Below are 20,837 nucleotides of genomic sequence, written 5' to 3' on the forward strand. Positions count from 1 at the left end.
GTTAGTAAGAAATAAGTTTCACAGATTTTCCTGCCCAGAGTGGCTTTGAATCACAATCCACAGATCTCAGCCTCCTGAGTACCTAGAATTACAGGCATGAACCAAGGAGATGAGAGCAGGGATCTGGGACTACCAGGTGGATAGGCTGGGCAGCCCGGCCTTCTAGTTTACATCATGAGGAGACATGTTACTCTCCTCTGATCCCATACTCTGCCAACAGTAAGTTGGTGAAGAAAAAAAGAAGTGTGATCTACTTCCATCTGAGTCTGAATGCCTGAGAATGAGGGGAGAGGATGCTGGTGTACGTTCTAGATTAAACCCGACGGCCAGAAAACTTAGAATGCAGATGTCCCATTGGAAGAAAAGAAGGATGCTTCAGTCAAAGAGAGAAAAGCAAATTCTCCTTTCTCCTGGATTTGTTCTATCAGGGCTCCAAATGGATGCTACCCACCCACCTTAGTGATGACTATCTCCTTAGCTAATTCAAATGCTAAGTCTCTTCAGGAATCATCTTGGGTTCCCCAAGAAAATAATGGTTTACAGGTATCTGAGAAGTTATGTTGATGTAGAAGTGGAGTTGTGGCTCAGTGGTTCAGTGGTTCAGTAGTAGAGCACTCCCCTTGAGCAAAACAACTAAGGGACAGTGCCCCAGTCCTGAGTTCAAGCTCCAGTCTGTCACTTGCACACATATGCACACACAAAGAGAAATATGCACACATGTGGAGTGCTAATAAATACAGACCTTTGATTAAAATGATAAAGAAAAGGGGATTGGAGACGTGGCTCAGTCAGTAGAGCACTAGACACTGAGCAAAAGCACCAGGTATCCAGTTTGAGTCCCAATCTTGGACTTAAAAAAAAAGAAAAGAAAAAGAAAGGCAGGGCATGTAAGGACCTCCTAGAAAAGGCTGAAGGAGAATACACTGAGTACACAGAATGATAGACCCAGATGATAGAGCCAGACAAGCTATGTGAGCAAGAGGAAACTGATAACTACTCTGGACCTCAGGTTCCTTTCTGATCAGTAGTGATGAAGGAAAAAACCTTGAATTTTTGTCAAGTGGATTTTTAGTGGAAGTTATGGTCCTATTTAGTGGGCATAAAGCACTTTGCTCAATGTGCAGTCTCCCCCTAATTTTAGAGGACAGAAGAACTTCCTTCCCAGAGCTGGAGAGCCAAGCAGACAGGGCTGTGCCCCAGCACAACAAAAAAAGTGAGCCAGAATACAAGGCCCAGAGTTCAAACCCAGTACTGACAGAAAGAAAAAAGAAGGAAGGAAATCAAATGTGGATGCGTAGATGTGGACTCCAACACTGGACAAGTTTGCCTAGCAGGACACTGGTGGCTCACACTTGTAATCTTAGCTACCTAGGAGGCTGAGATATGAGGATCATGGTTCGAAGCCAGCCCAGGCAGCTAAGTCTGTGAGACTCTTATCTCCAAATAACAACCAAAAAAGCCAGAAATGGAGCTGTGGCTCAAGTGGTAGAGTACAAGTCTTGAGCACAAAGCTTGAGGACAATGCCCAGACCCTGAGTTCAAGCCTCAGAACCAACAAACAAAAAAAGAAAGTTTTGCCTAACAGGGAAGCAGAAGAATGAGGCCCTTATTTGGTCATTTTCATGGAATCTGAGGAGTGCTTGGTGCTGAAAGGAAAGTGTGAGAAGAGCAGAAGTTTTCTGGCTATGAACTGCCTTCAGTTCACCCTGAACTGAAGGGGACATATCAGAACTCAAGGCTTTCATGACAGTGCTGTATCTTGGACTTCTTTTTCCTCATAGATTGAGTCTGTTCATAACGCGCACTCAGATGGAATGAATCAGCTGATCAGAGAGCAAGGTTGGAGGTAGAGAATTCTCTTAAATTTTTATGGTTATTATAAAGGTACCATACAGGGGAGTTACAGTTACATAAGTCAGGTAAAGAGTACATTTCATTTTAGAGAATGTCACCCCTTCCCTTGCTTTCTCCCAGGCCTTCCCTTCCATCCCCACCCACAAGTTGAATAGCTCACTTTCAACATAGTCTCTAGTGAATACCACTTCTACATTTGTTCACCCTTTGTCCCTCCACTTCTATGACTACCCTTACCAACCAAAGATCTATAAATGAACAAACAGAACAAAAAAAAAAAAAAAGAAAAACAGCAAAAAGGAAAAAAAATCTTTTGTTTTCATTTTCTGGAGTTCATTTCAAGGAATACAAGGAATATTATTTCGTATGATCAGATGCACATAGGCATCGTGCCTTTCCGTTCCTCTCCTCAGAGTGTCCTCCTGTGGTCTCACTGTGTGTGAAAGCCTAGAGATTCGTGTGATTTATTATGTCCCGGTGTATTTTAGATCTGTCTTCTGCATATGAGAGAAAACGTGTGCTGGTTTTCCTCTCTGAGTTTGGCTTACCTCACTTAACATGATTTCTTCGAGGTCCATCCATTTTCCTTCAGAAGACATAGTAGTATTCTTTCTGCAGGGGTCCCTGCACCCCGGGTGCTCTCCCAACCAGCGGGAGAGGCAAGGAAGAGCACCCTGCTGAGTGTGAACCCAGAATAGGTAACGAGCCGCAAGTCGCCCGCATCCCGCCCAACCCAACCTTTCGTCGGCAGTTGGACAATCAGACGACTCGAGAGAGGTTCAAGACTGCTCTCAATTTTAGTGGGGCGGACCTGATCTTAAGTATGGGCAATGGCAGCAGGAAGAGGAGGGTGTAACATACCTAGCCAGGGGTGATGATTGGCGGTCCAAGCTGTCAGTCAAGGGCAGAAGGCCATGGGACCTCCCTAAGGGGCGGCCTAAGTACTAGCAGGACCGCCCCCAGGTTACTGCCGGCAGCCATCTTGCTGCACATGGTCTTAAGGCTGGGAGGTGTGGCCAATTAGAGCCGCCTTTCCAGTTCCGGACCCAGAAGGCAGGCGGGGCTAACCGGGATCCCTCTTCTGGGAGTCGGTGCAAGCAAGCACCCCCAGGGACTGAGGCAGGCAGGGCGCTTCAGGGCCTCACTCCCGAGGCGCAACAACCACACACCTCCGGGCCCGGACAGGCGGGGCCAGTCAGTGTGCCCCACACTTTCTAATGTCTGAGTGAGATGGAGGTAGAGAAGTCTGAACACATAATTTCTTCTTTTGGAACTGAATGTGCCCCCTGGGGAGTCTGCACAGTAACTCCCTTAGCTTGGTAGAAATGGAATACATGTGCAAAAATGGAATACGTTAGCTAAATATGCTAAATGTGATCCTAGTTACTCATGAGACTGAGATCTGAGGACTGTGGTTTGAAGCTAACCCAGGCAGAAAAGTCCATGAGACGTCGTGTGTGTGTGTGTGTGTGTGTGTGTGTGTGTGTGTGTGTGTGTGTATGTTGGTGCTAGGTCTTGAACTCAGGCTCGGGGCACTGTCTCTTAACTTTTTCACTCAAAGTTAGCAGTCTACTTGACCCACAACTCCACTCCAGCTTTTGGGTGGTTAATTGGAGATAAGTGTTTCACAGACTTTACTGGATGGGCTGGTTTCAAACCAAAATTCTTAGATACCTGCTTCTTGAGTAGGTTGGATTATGGACATGAACCACTGGCACCTGGCTTCCATAAGACACTTATCTTCAATTAACCAGTGAAAAACTGGAAGTGGTGCTGTGCCTCAAGAGATAGAGCAATACCTTTGAGCAAAATAAAAAAGCTAAGGAGGAGCACTCTGGCACTGCGTTGAAGCCCCAGTACTCGTGCACACACACGCGTGCACACACACACACACACACACAAATGATGTTCTACTTATACAGTTTGGTGTTACGTGGGTAATGGTGGCAGCATAGGTAGAATTCTAGAGTATAAGTAGCTCTAATGAGTTCAAATGAGAAATAGGACCAGTGGGGATAGATCAAGAGATGTGATTCCTTTACCCAAAACCTTCCTAGCCCATCCAGCAGGGGGCATGAGATGAATCCAAAAGTCTGAGCTATAGCAGACTCTGATAGGAAACCTCTACAGCCTCTTCTCCAAAACATCCATGGCAGACTTATGCTCTATCTCCCAACACAGCCCACTCAACAGAGGCTGAGGCTCAATGCTTCACTCCACCTAATCCACAAGGTTGGCCACTGTCTTCCCCAGGCCCCTACCACTGCTGCTAGGCCCCATTCACTCAGGTGATGCTGTGAGCAATTTAGCACAAGAGGGCACTTCTCTAGGTGATTTTGTGACCATCTTACCTGATTTTGTCACAATGTTTTCGTACAAAAAGGAACAGGAGGGCTGGGGATATGGCCTAGTGGCAAGAGTGCCTGCCTCATATACATGAGGCCCTGGGTTCGATTCCCCAGCACCACATATACAGAAAATGGCCAGAAGTGGCGCTGTGGCTCAAGTGGCAGAGTGCTAGCCTTGAGCAAAAAAGAAGCCAGGGACAGTGCTCAGGCCCTGAGTCCAAGGCCCAGGACTGGCAAAAAAAAAAAAAAAAGGAACAGGAGTGCAAGGAACACCGTCAGTCACAGAAGAACACAGCAGATTCCTATGTAGACATCCATTTCCAGAGAGTTTGAATTCTCTTCCCATGTAGAAAAGAAGAGATGCACTGAACAGAGAATGGGCGCTGGGTTTGGCCACACCAATCATTTGTTTTGGTGGTCTGTACTTGAAGGACATATGCTTTATACTATTCCTATCTGTACTTTAACGTTTGTTGTTTTGGCTTTTGGTTATTGTTTTTTGTCCATTATGGGGCTTGAATTCAGGGCCTGGGTGCTGTCCCTGAGTTTTTTTGTGCTCAAGGCTAGCACTGTACTTCTGGAGCCACAGTACCACTTCTGGTTTTTGAGTGGTTAATTGGAAATAAGAGTCTCATGAGATCCTCAGATCTCAGCCTCCTGACTAGCTAGGATTACAGGCATGAGCCACCAGCACCCAGCTAAAGTATATATTTTTATCTCTTCTAATTTTGATCAGAAATTTGTGCCAGTGATGGGACTTGAACTCAGGGCCTGAGCACTGTCCCTTAGCTTTTTCTGGTCAACACTAACACTCCACTCCACCACAACTCCACTTGTGCTTTTTGGTGATTGTTTGGACATATGAGTCACATGGACTTTACTGACCAGGTTGGCTTTGAATAGAGATCCTCAGATCTCAGCCTCCTGAGTAGCTAGGATCATTGGCATAAGCCTCCAGCACCCAGTTTAATATTTTTTCTCTTTTGCAGTTGCCTTCATCTCTTAGATTAAAATGGACTTGTTGTGAGAGTTTTCCTTTCATAATTACATTTTGAATTTTAAGTCTAACACATCTTTGTTTTAATATCGTTTGCTTTAATTTGAGCCTATAAATCAGTAGTTAGGAAAGTATGGCTACCTATTGTTCTTTTTTGTTTTGCTACTATTTATTGTTTATTATGGAAAATCCACCATAATGTAAAATTTTACCATCTTAACCATTTTAGCAGTCGAGCAGTGTTTATGTGAATTCATAATGTTGGCAGCAGGATCACTATCCAGTTTGGTAATACTTTTTATTCTGAAAAACTGAAGGGTCTAGACAGTAAGCAGTAACTACCCACCTTGTTACCTTCTGTCCCTGAAGCCAACACTTCCTTTCTCTATGTCTGTGACTCTTCATAGAAGTGGAATCATAAAGTGTCTGGTGTTATTATTGTCGTGCCAGTCCTGGAGCTTGAACTCAGGGCCTGGGTGCTGTCACTGAGCTTCTTGAGCTCAAGACTAGCACTCTAACACTTGAGCCACATCTCCACTTCCAGATTTTTTTTTTAAAGGTACTTTAGTGAAGCTAAGAATCTCACAGTCTTTCCTTCCTAGGCTGGCTTGGAACCATGATCCTCAGATCTCCTCAGTTTCTTAAGTAGCTAGGATCATAGATGTGACCCACCAGTGCCTGGCAAGTGCCTTGCTTTTTGTGACCAATTTATTTCAGCTGGCATAAGGCACCTGATTTTTGTGTGTTGAAATTTTTTTCTTAACACTGAATACTATTCTTTTGCATTTATACACCATAGTCATTTCTACATGGATCTGTGGGTTGTATCCTGCTCTTGTGAGTAATTATACTATGAATCTGAAGGTAGAAATTTACATTTGAGAACTTGCTTGGAGTTATTTTGAGTACATACCCCAAAAATGGAAATAGTGTACTCTGCTTTTCATTTTTGATAAGCTGCCTAATCTCCACAGTAGCTATACCATTTTCTATCCTCACCAGCAGGACAAAAGAGTTCCAGTTACTCCACACAATCACCGAACCACAATCACTGCTGTTTGATAGTAACTATTCCATAATGTGTGATCCTCATTAGAGATTTGGTTTACATTTCTGTAATGATTAGTGGTCTTGAGGAATTTTATCTGTGCTTATGGCATTTGCATATCTTCTACAGATAAATGTCTACATTTTTAGTCAATGTTTGAATCTGTTATTTGTGACCTCTTTGCTATAGCCACTGATGTTTGTAAATAATACCTCATGAGACAAAGGTGCGTACAGGTAGTATGTATGAGTTATCGTTGTTTCTACACAATGGTACAAAGAGGAACTATGACTAGCACCAACACCATGAAATATTGGCATGTCATGGAAAATATTTGCTGACTTCTAGACTGGTATGTATTTTAGTCTAGCTTAATATTTTTATGCATCTATATAACTTCATCATACTTTCACATTAATTCCATTGTCTCCTTTTATAATTTCATTTTCCTTAAGTGTCTTTCTTTCTTTCTTTTTTTGTAGATCCTGGGGCTTGAACTCAGAGCCTGGGTGCTGTCCCTAACTTTCTTCTGCTCAAGGCTAGGGCTCTACCACTTGAACCATAGCACCACTTCTGGTCTTTTCTGAGTAGTTTATTAGAGATGAGTCTCATAAACTTTCCTGCCTGGGCTGGCTTTGATTCGTAATCCTCAGATCTTGAATAGTTAGGATTACAGGCATGAGCCACCAGCGCCCAGCCTTAAGTTCATTTTTAACTAATTCTTTCCAATTTCCAAGTTTCCTAAACATCAGTTGTATGTCAGGTGTTGTCAAATGTATCAGAAATAAAATGCCCACGTTCTCCTAAACGAATTTCTGATTGAGTTGGTTGAAAACATGCATAGCACTGATTGCAATGTAGCAGGGAACATTTATGTGGAAACATCTTGAGAATACAGAAGAGCGGATGCAGATCAGTGAGAGCATCTAAGGAGGGGGACGGGGGCGGTGAGCTCATGAACTACTCAGGCCTTCTCCACCACCGGCACTTCTCTATTCATGGCTGCTGGGGAGCTGCATGCTTCCCTCGGAATGAGGAGCCCTGGTGCAGAAGGAGCACCTTCAGCAGGAACCCCAGGGTATAGACAGAAATATGGTTGGGTACTGCAATGACCTGCACACCGTGTAAGCCTGCTTGGCCACTAAGCATCCTCTCCCTTCCCCATCATCCAGCCCAGCTATGGACATGAAAACAAAGACCCCAAATTTCATCAACACAATCAGCCCAGAAGGCAAGAAGGTAAGACAGAGCTAGTGGGGCTCAGGCTGTATTGGGGGAAGGGAGTCACACAGGACTGGACAGCCCCCACACTGGAGACTGGGGCCTACACACACCAGGTAGAAATGATCTTTCAGGTAATTCTGGGGACTGGGGTCAGTCAAGCTCCTCCAAGCAGGCCAGAGGCTATCTGGATGGATTCAGGGCCAGGACTAGGAATTGGGGATGGGATAACTTTGTGGAAGAAATGGAGAACTGAAGCTTACAGAGGCTCAGTTGCAGGAGGGCCTGAGTAGAAAAAGGAGATTATAGCCCTTTCAGAGAAGGGAATAGAAGGAGGAAGAAATGATTGAGAACATGGAGGCAGCTGTGTGGGGAGCCAGGTAAGAGGGCCACAGTGTAGACAGATCCTCCCTTTGAATGTTGCTATTACACAGTCCTATTTGTTACCCCATATGGCTAGTTTTAAAAATAGGGGTTTGGGGCGGAAGCAGCTGGTCTTTTTGTATGCAGAGATCTTCTTCAGTCCCTGCAAGTGGGAAAGAAAAAACAGGAGTTTAGATCTGTTGCCCATTGGACAGGAACATCCCAATGCAAGGACATAGAGGATAAAATCCAGAAACAGGAAGTCCACCCAACTTGGTGCCACCACAACTTATCAAAAGGGAGCCTGAAGGCTCATTGAGAAAAGCCATACATGTGTTCTCTCATAATATGGAGCTGAGATCTAAATTACAAACATATACAAAAACACATACAGAGACATAGGCATGCATACACAAACAAATTGGCTAAACATAAAATACTCAGGGGAGGAATTCCAATGGTGTAACTCCTCTGAACAACAAAATGACAGTTTCCCAAAATGAATATCAGGAAGCTGAGGCATGCTCTCCAGGATCAAGAGGAGGACAAAGGGGGGTCATGCGCTGGTGAATGGCAAAAGAAAGGGTGAACAGAGTCATTTCATTCAATGTACACATGTGAAAATGGAACCAGGTAACTTAAGGAGATGGGTAGGGTTAGAAGAGATAGGGCATGGGCTGGGAATATGGCCTAGTGGCAAGAGAGCCTGCCTCATATACATGAAGCCCTGGGTTCAATTCCCCAGTACCACATATATGGAAAACGGCCAGAAGTGGTGCTGTTGCTCAAGTGGCAGAGTGCTAGCCTTGAGCAAAAGGAAGCCAGGGACAGTGCTCAGGCCCTGAGTCCAAGGCCCAGGACTGGCAAAAAAAAAAAAAAGAAGAAGAAGAAGAGATGGGGCATAATGATGGAAGGGGTGACACTAATCAAGATGCATCTGCTGAACTGAAACCCCTTGGTACAATTACTTAAAGATGATTTAATAAGAAGAAGAAGAAAAATAAGGGAGCCTGAGGGAGACAGAAGTTACATAACATCCTCCTTCTCCAATGGCTAGGACGCAGGCCAGCCAAGATTGGTCCCTTCTGTGTTTTCTCTGTGCATTCCCTTCTTCCCTCCTACATGAGGCCCTGTCTGCACACGCGCATCCCTTTCTCATGTTGAAGCTCTTGTCTTATGTATAATGAAAAGGAATAAGGATCTAGCAGAACAGCAGGACAGAGAAATTACCAGTGCAGCTCCTGAGTGATGCCAGATCTCACCCAGTGGCTCGGCAAAGTCCAATTGCCAGTGCAGAGGAGGAAGCAGAGGCATAAAGAAAGCTGGCACTGCTACAAATAATCTGAGTCAGAAAGCTGAAACTTCCTCACCTAACACCTCAGTATAACCTCCCAGGGCTTAATCTACCCCCACTGCAGTCCAGAGAGAACAAGCTGAATAATAATGAGACACATGATGGTCTACCTTACAAGGATTATTTCTAAAGGATTCCTAGACACCAGCGCTGCCAACAGGCTAGGCCCAAGCTAATCTGTCATGTGCTCCACCATTCCTAAGGTGTCACTCCCAGAACCAAAGCAAAAACTAAGCGCTAGTGGCTTCTATCTAAGAATCACAGTTCAAAGCTCATAGATAAGTAAATAAGTCTAAAAAAAAACTCTTCAATTAACCAGCAAAAAAAAATAGAAATGGAGGTGTGTCTCTGTACCAGCCTTGAGGGATAAAGCCAAGCAACAACTCAAGGCCCTGAGTTCAAGCTCCAGTACTGGCACACAGACACTCACATGCACAATACAGACTATTTGTGCCCCCTTCGACTATACTCAGTCCCAGGATGGGGACATATTTGCATTTCATATTGGTGAAGTTGCTAAAGTATAGAGAGGAAAGAGAGGGGAAAGAAGCATGAGCCCATTTCAAGACAGAACACATGAGGTAGGAAAGAGAAGGTAAAGAATGAGAAGGAGGAAACCAGATATGAAGCAATTTAAGCAATTCAAAATAAATTCCTCCAAGAAGGCAGCCAAAATTCTAGTCAACCCAACACCAACCTTGTCGTATTTCACCCAGCAAAGCCTGCTGCAGAGCAGGTGTGAATATTGTCTGTGCCTTGGTATTTCCCATCAATCACATCTCATCTCACTCTCCTAATGCCACCTGCTTATGCTCTACTGACTCTTCCTCCTCTCTCCACAGGGACCTGCACAGGAAACTCAGGCTGTATAAACTCTGGGGATTTTCCTTTTACTACAAAGCATGGACAGCTACTGACTGCAGCCTATAAGCTAGTCCAGAGACGCACAGGAAGCCCCCAGCACAGCCTCCCCTGGCATGGGAACTTTGTGTGATTCACCCTCTGTACTCTCAAAGTTCCTAATCTATCCAATGGGATGGATTGCTCTGTCCACCCTGCAGAAACACTATAATGATAATCTTAGCTCAATAGATGCAAGGTTCTAAGCACAGGAACTGCCAGAAAGCCAGCAATCAGTAAACCCTAGTTATTCTTCACTCAGCTCCAGGACTAGGGAGGCATCATGGGAAGGGGGAAGGGAAGAAGTTCATCCATGAGGAAAAAAGACTGGGAGGTGTCACCTCAAAGCGGGAAATGAAGTCCTTCAGGTTGGGGAATGCATCCAGGCACTTGGGTTCAAACATTCGGTGTATATCAAGGATATCATAAGCCAGGAAATCCACAAAAGTGATCTGCAGAAAGCCAAAAACGAATGGGGCTGAAATTTCATAACCTACAGTAGAAACAAGTTCTCCTCCCTGTGACCCTCCTCCTTACCTTGTCCCCTGCAAACCAAGGCCTTTTCCCCAGGAACTGTGAGAAGAGCTTGATCTTGTCAGGGAGGCCTCCCAAGAACTCAGGCTTCAGTTTCTCCTGAGACAGATAACAGCTGTCAGGACCCTCAGACAAAAGCCCCTCAGCAGGGAATCTTTTGTGTGTATGCCAGTATTGGGGAATTAAACAAGCAAATACTAAAAGATCCCAAGAGGGAAATTCTACCTAGTAGATGGCAGAAGAATAGGTGAACATTGACATAATTTCAGGAAAGTTAAAAAATTTTAGAACTCTGTGTGTGTATGTGTGTGTGCCCAGACACGTGTGCCAGTACTGGGGCTGGAACTCAGAGCTGAGCTACTGCCTCTTAATTTTTTGCTAAGGACTAGCGCTCTACCACTAGAGCCACAGCTCATCTGGGATTTGGGGGGTTAATTGGAGATAAGTGTCTTCACAGACTTTCCTGCTGAGGCTAACTTCAAACCACCATCATGAGATCTCAGCCTCCTGAATAGCTAGGATTACAGGCATGAGCCACCAGTGCCCATCAGAAGGTTTGATCTGGAAAGGAAGAAAAGGGATTGTGATTCTCTGGCTGGCGCTGGGATGACCATTAAGAAATGGTCTTTATTCTTACTGGTAGTGTTAAGGGCACTGGGAAAGACCAAGGTACATTACTTTCCACTATCTTGTTCTCTTTCTAATGGTTTGAGTCTTCTTATTCCAGAAGTCGGAAGATAAAAAGCAAGAGGGGAAACCCACATCATGGGAGAGCCAATTGCATGGTTAAAGGTCAGAGATGAAAGGGATTCTAAATACAAACTCTAAAGTCGAAGACCTGAATTTCAAAATTACTGAGTCTAAACCATCTCTAAGATTGGGCAATTGATTCACTGTTTATTTGACCCGGTTTTGGTATCATGACGGCCAAGCCATGGCTGGAATAAGTAGTTTTATGGAGAATCCAAATGATAAAAGAGTTCAAATGACAAACAGAATCAGCATACATGTGAACTGAGTTTAACTCCTGCTCCAAACTCTGCCAGGTGAAACACAAATGGGAAACTCACATAGTCAGGGCTGTAGCAGAGCTTGACGAGCTGCATGCGAATGTCCCAAACCTGGTTCTCCAAAACATCCACACGGATCTTCTCCTCCTCTGTCTCCCCACCTGCAGCCACACAGATACATCCTCACTGTCCTGCCTCAGCCGAGCCCAGAGGCTGGCCATTGTGCCACACACACCCAGCAGCCAACCCCACTCACACAGGTTGTGCTTGCGGGCGATGTAGCGCAGGATGGCATTGCTCTGGGTGATCTTGTGAGTGCCATCAATCAAGTAGGGCAGCTGGATGGAGAAACAGAGGAGGTCATAAGGGGCCCCAAGTCCCAGCAGCCCTTCCATGGGGTAGGACAGACACAGGACCTGGCACTCAGTGTGCCTGGCCATGGTGAGCCTTACATAAACACACTGCAGAATGGATGCAAGAGCTGAGACAAAGAACATCATAGAAAACCACAGATAGCCAGGAAGGAGAGGAGTAGAGCAGAAGCATTACCCTAAAACTCAGCTAGGCAAGGAGAGGAGGGAGGAAGAAAGGTAGACCATATTTCCCTAGACCACCCCTCCTATGAACCTACATTGGGGAAGTCCAGGCCCAGCTTGAACTTCTCACTCAGCCACTGGCTTCTGTCATAGTCAGGAGCTGTGGTGGACAAGATCAAGTGTAAACAAACCTGAGTCCAGCCCTCCTTCCCCAGCCCCACTGAGGCAGTGGATCTGCAACCTGAGAAGCTCTGTCCCATACTCCAAAGCCACAGGGGCGAAGCATGCTGTGAGGGCTGAGGGATCTACAGGACCAGGTTCACAAAGGGTTTAGGCCAGTGCTAGGCAACCCCACCCCACTTCAGACAGAGGAGGCCCCAGCCCTCCACTCCCAGCTCCAAGCAATGGAATACAAAACTGCATCCTACATGGGGTTGGGAAGGAGCAGGTCCTGGGTGCAGGAGGAAGAGGCCTGCAGAGATGAGCAATAAGTGGCCACATAATGGATGTTTGGTCGGGACTGGGAATATGGCCTAGTGGCAAGAGTGCTTGCCTCCTATACATGAAGCCATGGGTTCAATTCCTCAGCACCACATATATAGAAAGGGCTAGAAGTGGCATTGTGGCTCACGTGGCAGAGTGCTAGCCTTGAGCAAAAAGGAGGCAGGGGGAGTGCTCAGGCCCTGAGTCAAGCTCCATGACTGGCCAAAAAAAAAAAAAAAAGAAAAAGAAGAAGAATGGATGATTGGTCACCAATGGGCAGGAATTTGACAAAGGTCTGGCCAAGAGGTGTCCTTACCATCCCCCATCGAGTATATCTTCTCCTTATAGCTTGAGTCTGTGTATTCCAGGAGCAGGCGAATGGGGTGAACCAGCTGGGAGAGATGGCAGGCGAGAGAGGTCAGACAGGGAGATTGTGGGACTTCAGCTTCTTCAAGTGAGCATAGCCTTCATCTGCACACACTACACACCTGTAGTTCAAGTGTGTGTGTATGTGTGTGTGTGAGAGAGAGAGGGGGGGGGGAGAGAGGGAGGGAGGGAGAGAGAGAGAGAGGGAGAGAAAGAACCTCTATGCTAGGGCATACAGCACAAAAATCCAGAAAGACTTCAGAAAATTCTTGGTCTAGAATCCTTCCAGCTTCTCACAACTGTCTTGGCCCCCTGCTGAGTCCTCTACCCACACAGAGATAAGATACCACCCTGCCCCCTTACCCCACGGATGTCCCAGTAACCCAGAGTCATGGCCATGGTGCTCCCACAGATACTGTGACTGAGCCTAGTGGTCTCCCAGGACAGGGCTGGGACTTTTATCTCAGAGCAGTGGAAGGCAGAGCCTGGGCCTGGTGTCAGTCCCGCCCCTCTGCTTCCTGGCCCACCCTCCACATGCACCTGCCCTCCTCTTGTGGCCTCTGAGACTTTTGGCCAGGAAGCCAGGAGTAGCAGCCAGTTTGGGGGAGGCTGGAAAGAGGAAGAATTACTGCTGCCTCCCCCTCCAAGGTTCAGGGAGCCAAAAATGTGGGTGCCCCAAAGCCAAAGGTAATGGTCACCCATCCTGCTCCCCAAAACCCTACCAGAGACTCACCCAAGTCCCCCGCCTCTCCTGGCCACACAGGGAACTGGCAGCCCTTTCAGACTTGGCAAGGTGCACAAAAGCAAGGCATTCTCACCTTTACCCTCTGGAGTTGCTTACTCTTCACTCCAAACTGGAGAGGTTCCCTGGACAGAGATGCTGAGGTTTAGCCAAAAAGGGGATGCCAGGCAACCTGAGGAGGTGGGTAGCTTGGAAGGATGAGGTCGAATGGAAGATATGGACTTAAGATATATTGTACTTATCATAAACTGCTGTGTTGTACTGAAACTCTCTCGTACAACCACTTGAAGATAACTTTTTTTAAGGGGAATATCACTAACCCAAGAATTTAACTTGGCATCTGTTACTGAAAGAACAAGAGACTTACAAACTCAAAAGTTCCTCGATGTTTTTTTTACAATCCATGAAAACCTCATGGAATAGTTAATGACCCTGGACAAGGGCCACCCAAGAACATGGGGTCTCCTTGTTTTCCTGCAGAGAATTTGGGCACCCAGCCATTGGTCATCTGGCTAAGGATGATGCAAACTAGATGCTTAGTATTTGGACCCTGTTGGTAGATCTAAATCAAAGAAACAGACTGAGGTTCTGCCAGGAGTGGGAGGTGCCACCAGCACCAGGGACTGCAGTCAGCTAGCCCCTCCCCTGCCAGCACAGTGGCCTAGGTGCAGAGCTCAAGTCCTGCTGAGAGCTACTCTGCAAGATTTTAAGAGCTCCAGGGGCCAGATGCCTCTTCTCCTTCCAGGATGTCTCTCTAACCAGAAAAGACCCTGCAGGTATCACACAGACCCACAGGAAGACCAGGGCCAGACTCTCAGCTGTCTAGGTCCCTGGGTTCCAGCTCTGGCCCAGGCCCCTGACCCCTTCTGAGCTCTTGCTCTCAGGGGGCATGGGGGGAGGGTGTGAATGGTGTGAATGGCTTTCCAAGTCTCTGAGACCTGAGACCTGGGATAAAACCTCCACAAGCACATTATCTTAACAAGAACATGGCTCCACCTGCCAGCCTCCTTCCTTCCAAACAGAAGCTTGTTTTTAAACCAAGAACTGTGAGCTCAAATGGCGTGGAGTTGACTTTGCCTTGTCTCAAAGAACTTAAGGGACATAATGGCTAGGAGAACAGATAATGCAACCTGAAAAGGAAATGAGTTTTACAAGGTCATGGCTGCAGGCAATAAATCCGGGGAATTAGTTAAGCTAATGCTTTGTTAAGACCGCAGCGTCTGAACCCAGTGTGTCAATGATGGTTTTAACTCTTCAAACCATTATTGAGCTAGGGTGGAGGATATGCAGAGGTCCTCTCCTGCCTGTAGAGTCAGGCTATCACATGCTGTGTTTGTCTCCGCCAAGATGGGGTCTTAGAGATCAGGTCACTGGGGCTGGCAGAGTGCCTATGGCAAATATTGTCTCTGTCTCCAGACATGGTCAGCCCTCAGGCTCCTATTGAATGTGGGTTCATGAGGCAGCCTCAGGCCTCCAAGGGAAGTCCTATAATCTTGCAAGGCCATGCCACCAGGCCTGTGTGGACATGTACACACACTAATATATGAGCCTTTGAATTATTATAGCTTTCATTATATGTTAGTTATTTGTCCTCTTCTTCTTTATGTATTTTGACCATGAAGGAAAAGATATTTATAGATTTAATTGAAGAAATGAGTTTTGAAAATTATAACATTAATTTGAATTTTAATTTAGAAAGCTAGGTAACATCGTAGTATATTAGTGTTCACCTATCTAGTCCTTCATTTTCCTGAAGATCCTACTACACAGTAGATTTTTCATAGTCCTCCATATCAAGTGTCATTTGGCTGTTAACCATCACAAGTGAGGTGGAAGCTACAGGGATAGGCTTTGGAAATATGGGGCACATCTTCATGTTTCTACAGCCTGAGAGGAGTGGACAGGGAGGGAGGGTGGGTGAAGGAAAGGGAGGCCATGCTGGTCAGGACAAGGACTCTCAAGAGATGGGAAGGTGGAACCCAGGCACAGGGCCCTTCAGGAGAACAGCTCTGCAGAAGGAGGGGAAGGATGGACCAGCAGGCTCTCAAAGACAGGGTCCCCACAAGCCAGGAGGGACACCCAGTGGTGACCTGAGTCTCAAAAAGGCAACAGGGAGCAGTCAGGATTAGGGATCCTTCAAAGTGGTCTGAAGCAGAAAATTGTAGTCAGTTAGTGAAAGTCACAGAAATTCACTACAGGGTTGCTGGATTCTCTGGCCACAGTGTGCTCTGCGGCAACTGCACAGAATAAACAAAGGAACACAATGCAAGATAAAATGTATTGAATACAAATTGACTTCTGGACTCTACAGTTAACATGCTAACAACATCCTTGAGGCATATCCATAGCAATTAAATAGAATGATGTTAGGCACTGGTAGTTTAAGCCTAGCTACTCTCAAGAGATTGAGATCTGAGGCTCAAAGTTCAAGACAGCCCAAGCAGAAAAGTCCATTAGACTGTTATGTCCAGTTAACCCACAAAAAACCAGAAATGGAGCTGTGGCTCAAGTCGTAGAATGTCAGTCTTGAGCAAAGAAAGCCAAGTGAAAGTGCCCTGGCCCTGAGTCCAAGCCTCATTACTAACACACACACACACACAGAGAGAGAGAGGAGAGAGAGAGAGAGAGAGAAGGAGAATTGATATATATGTATAATATATATATATATATATATATATATATATCACTACAATTTAGGCCAGGCAAGATGAAGCTTGTAATCCAAGCTATTCAGGAAGCAGAGATTGGGAAGATCACAGTTCAAGTCCAGTCCAAACAAAATGTTAGTAAAGCCATCCCAACCAATAAGCTAGCAATAATGGAGTACACCTGGGGTTTAGCTATTCACAACAAATAGATAGGTAAGAGGATCACAGTCTGAGGCAGGCTCTAGACAAAAACTTAAGACCCAATCTGAAAAATAACGCAAAAAAGAAGGTCTGTGAGTGTGGCTCAGGTGGTAAAGCACCTGTCTGGCATGTAGGAGGCCCTGAGTTCAAACCCTACTACTGCCAGAATCATACTAATAATACATGTTTATACCTTACTAGATATAAATGTCAATAGAAGACTTGAAGTATCTCCTTCATGGTAGTTTTTGCAAGGTTACTATAATGTTGCCCAAGTAACCTTCAGAAATTCGGAATATAAAGTATGTTTTCTTCAATCTAAAAATAAGAAAATAAAAACAGTAATTTACAAGGTGCTACCAAATTGGAATTAATTCCTTTAAATAACTTGCAGTTTAACAGAATGGATGTCCTGAAAAGGGAATGTGTGTTGTGAGGGGAAAGGTCGAGAGGAAGGGGCAGATGAATGGAGAGAAGAATAGTGAATGAATGAATACTGTTAGGAAACGAGCCATGAGTGTACAGAAAGATCAAGCAAATGAAAAGAGAGAAAGAAGGCAGAGACCTTACCAGACCAGAACAGGCTTTAGTTGTTTCTGAAGAAAGACTCCATGGAACACAGAGTGGAGAAAACAAGGAGGGTGGGGGGCATTGATAGTTTTTTATACATTTGAGGATGAGCGTTACTTTTTAAAGTCTTTATAGCTGTAGCAGGCTACATAATGCCCTTGCAGCTTTGCCAGATGGCAATGTTGGGGGCAACGTTTTGCTAAGAATAACTCAAGGACAGGGATAAGATTCTGGGGAGGAGATTTTCAGGAGCGGTTCCAGGTCCCCAGGGGACGGTGGTCAGTGGGCTATGGGAGCAATTTGGAGTTATGAGAACAAAGCGTCTTCCCATCAAATGCAGTCGTAATATTCAATGTACATGTGTAAAAATAGAACTAGGTAACTAGAGAGGATGGGTGGGGTTAGGAGAGATGAGGAAGAAGAATGTAAGGGCTGAAACTGATCAAGATGCATTGTACTCATAAGCTGACAACTGAACTGAAATCCCTTTGAACAACCCAAAGTTTACACACACACACAGTGTGTGTGTGTGTGTACAGAGAGAGAGAAGGGGCCTGGCACCAATGGCTCATGCCTATAAACTTAGCTGCTCAGGAAGCTGAGATCTGAGGATTTCAATAGCCAGTTTGGGCAGGAAAGTCTGTGAGACTCTTTTCTCTAGTTAACCAACAACAACAACAACAAAATGCTGGAAGCAGAATATGACTCAAGTGTTAGTCTTTAGCAAAATCAAAAAGCTCAGGGACAGCATCCAGGCCCTGAGTTGAAGCCCCAGGACCAGTTTGTGCACACAGGCACGCAAATACACTTATGCTGAGGAAGAACAACAACAAAAACAACTGGAAGTAACTCTGATCCCAACAGTGTTTAGCAACCTTGATGTCTCTGGCTCAACACGTATAGCAAGGCAACAGCCAGAGCAACTGAAAACACCAAGTGTCCATAGGAAAGGAGATTCAAGTCCACCTAGTTTCTCAGCATGAACACCCCAGTGTTAGAGCATTCAGTGTAGTTTCATCAGATGTACCCACATCCACTTTGGGTATGCACCATCTTGTACTGTCCCTTTGCTTTGGAATAAACTTCCTTAATTTCTACTTTGATGTGCTCTAATATTCTTTCTTAAAATGATCATCTTTAGGTAGTTGTACAAAGGGGCTGTAATTCAACATGTCAGTTTGTAAGTGCAATGTATCATGATCATTATCACCCCTTCTGTCGTTCCCCACTCCCCTATCTCTCCCAACTCCACCCATCCCCTCAAGACACCTGGTCTAAAACTTTTTGAGACTTCAAAAAGAACCTAAGGGGGCTGGGGATATAGCCTAGTGGCAAGAGTGCCTGCCTCGAATACACGAGGCCCTAGGTTCGATTCCCCAGCACCACATATACAGAAAACGGCCAGAAGCGGCGCTGTGGCTCAAGTGGCAGAGTGCTAGCCTTGAGCAGGAAGAAGCCAGGGACAGTGCTCAGGCCCTGAGTCCAAGGCCCACGACTGGCCAAAAAAAAAAAAAAAAACAAAACAAAAAGAACCTAAGGGCCAGGCAGATGCCTCCTCCCTTTTGGACACCTCTCTCTTACAGTCTCAATGGTTGCAATAACAGAACCCTAGTCTCCCTCCCCCTTGTTTCCAACCAGGAGACCAAGAGGTTTCCCTGCCACATGTTCCCACCATGATGGATTGCCTCATTGTAAAGACAAAAGCAGTGGCACCGTGCATGGTGAACTGAAATTTCTGAAATTGGGCTACGATAATCATTTTCATCTTATTAAGTTGTCTCAGGTATTCTGTTACAGCAAAGGAAAATTAGCACAGATGTAGTTTGTCTTTGACATGCCTTGATAAACTATTTTTCCCTTGGTTCTTTGTGAAGAGTCCTGGGGATTTAAACTAGGAACTCACATGTACTAGGCATGTGCTATACCACTGAGGTGCAATTCCAGGCCTCAAACCATTTCTATTTCAGTATATAGATCCATATCAGCTCCAGAGATGAACTAAAACAAAGCTGCTATCAAGCTCTAAATAGAAACCTAAGAGCTCCCCCCCACTCTCTGCCATATTTTATTTCCCCTGATCTACCCTGCCTCAATCTCATAGTCCTCTTCAAGAGCCCTTCTAGGGCTTACTCACAATGACTCATGTGTTCCAATCTCTACTATGCTCTCCTTCCCTGATGTGCTGCCTCTCCATACACTCAAAATAAGGAGGCCAACAGTCGTGGATTTGAAGTCTTCCTTCTTTCCTTTCTCTCTTCCTTCCTTTCTCCATTCTTTCCTCCCTTCCTTTCTTCCATCCTTCCTTCCTCCCTCTCTCTCTCCCTTCTTTCCTCCCTTCATTTCTTTCTCTCTCTCTCTCTCTTTCTCTTATGTGTGTGTGTATGTGTGTGTCTGTGTGTACTAGTACTGAGGCTTGAACCCAGAGACTTGCTTAGCTTTTTTATTCAAGGTTGGTGCTCTACCACTTGACCCACCCCTCTTCATCCCACTTTTTGCTAGTTAATTGAATATAAGTGTCTCAGATTTGTATGCCCAGGCAGGCTTTGAACCTCAATCCTCAGATCTCAGTTTCCTGAGTAACTAGGATTATAGGGGTGAGTTGTCCATGCCTATATATACATATATATAATTATATATATAATTAATTATATAATGAAAAACAAAACAATTCCTTTAATGTGAAATTATGTATATGTATATGCATCTACGTACATCTATACACATATATACATATGTGTCTATATCATACTATATAATGTATAATATAATTTCAGTATGTTATACATACTTTTTTCAAATTTTTATTATTAAACTGATGTACAGAGAGGTTACAGTTTCATACGTTAGGCATTGGATACATTTCTTGTACTGTTTGTTACCTTGTCCCTCATACCCCCCTCCCTGCTCCCCCTTTCCCCTTTCCCCCCATGAGGTGTTCAGTTTGTTATATATACTTGCATGTATGTATATATTTGCTTTGTTTTTAATATTAACTTTTTGAAATTATCAGGTAATATTTGAGACATCATCAAGTTTGAGATTGCTGTGTTACAACGAGTGAAGTAAGAAGATTCAGAAAGACAAAGGGTCCATGTATTCTCTCATATGTAGAGGTTAGATTCAAAATATAAGCATATATGAAAACACCTACAGGGCCACATGCAAATACATACAATCAAACTGAGTAAAATAGAGTATACATAGGGGTGAGTTTCCATGGTGTAGTTTCTTTGAACAATTAATGGCAGTTTAACAAGATGATTATCAAGAATCTGAAACCTTAGCTGAGAAAGCTGAGATTCAGGAGAGTCAGGGATGCAAATGGAGAGAGGAAAGTTGGATGGCTGAAGTCCCAATGCTGGATGTACAGGAGTGACAATGGAACACGGTGACTTGAGGGGATGGGTGCAGATGGCACAGGTGAAGGAGAAACAATGGGAGAGGTGACTAATGAAGATGCCTTGTACATGTGACATGTTAAATGAGAACCTCTTTGTACAACTTCTGGGAGATAATTTTGAGAAGGAATCTATGTTAGTAGAGACCATCTTTTTTTTTTTTTTTTTTTTTTTTGGCCAGTCCTGGGCCTTGGACTCAGGGCCTGAGCACTGTCCCTGGCTTCTTCCCGCTCAAGGCTAGCACTCTGCCACTTGAGCCACAGC

At 45.0% G+C, this 20,837-nt stretch overlaps 1 protein-coding gene across 1 annotated transcript; it reads right to left on the minus strand.

The window, feature by feature from the left end:
- Nucleotides 1-7,483: 7,483 nt before the first annotated feature.
- LOC125355436 (glutathione S-transferase Mu 1-like) lies at nucleotides 7,484-13,511 on the minus strand. The gene is made up of 8 exons (XM_048351809.1): nucleotides 13,378-13,511; nucleotides 12,965-13,040; nucleotides 12,261-12,325; nucleotides 11,886-11,967; nucleotides 11,690-11,790; nucleotides 10,623-10,718; nucleotides 10,427-10,537; nucleotides 7,484-7,994 (listed from the first exon to the last, which is right to left on the minus strand). The coding sequence occupies exons 1-8, from the start codon at nucleotides 13,411-13,413 to the stop codon at nucleotides 7,905-7,907; spliced, it is 657 nt and encodes a 218-aa protein (XP_048207766.1). The 5' UTR covers nucleotides 13,414-13,511; the 3' UTR covers nucleotides 7,484-7,904.
- Between the last annotated feature and the right edge of the window lie 7,326 nt (nucleotides 13,512-20,837).

Source organism: Perognathus longimembris, chromosome 7, assembly GCF_023159225.1.
Source record: "Perognathus longimembris pacificus isolate PPM17 chromosome 7, ASM2315922v1, whole genome shotgun sequence".
In the NCBI taxonomy this organism is placed as follows: Eukaryota; Metazoa; Chordata; class Mammalia; order Rodentia; family Heteromyidae; genus Perognathus; species Perognathus longimembris.

Bases quoted from the DNA above. Each gene is read 5' to 3' on its own strand.
- LOC125355436 (XM_048351809.1), bottom strand. From the start codon at position 13,413: ATGGCCATGACTCTGGGTTACTGGGACATCCGTGGG. The intron at 13,041-13,377 runs GTAAGGGGGCAG...CATCTCTCCCAG, and splicing joins GTTACTGGGACATCCGTGGG to CTGGTTCACCCCATTCGCCT. The intron at 11,968-12,260 runs GTAGGTTCATAG...TTCTCCATCCAG, and splicing joins TGGGCCTGGACTTCCCCAAT to CTGCCCTACTTGATTGATGG.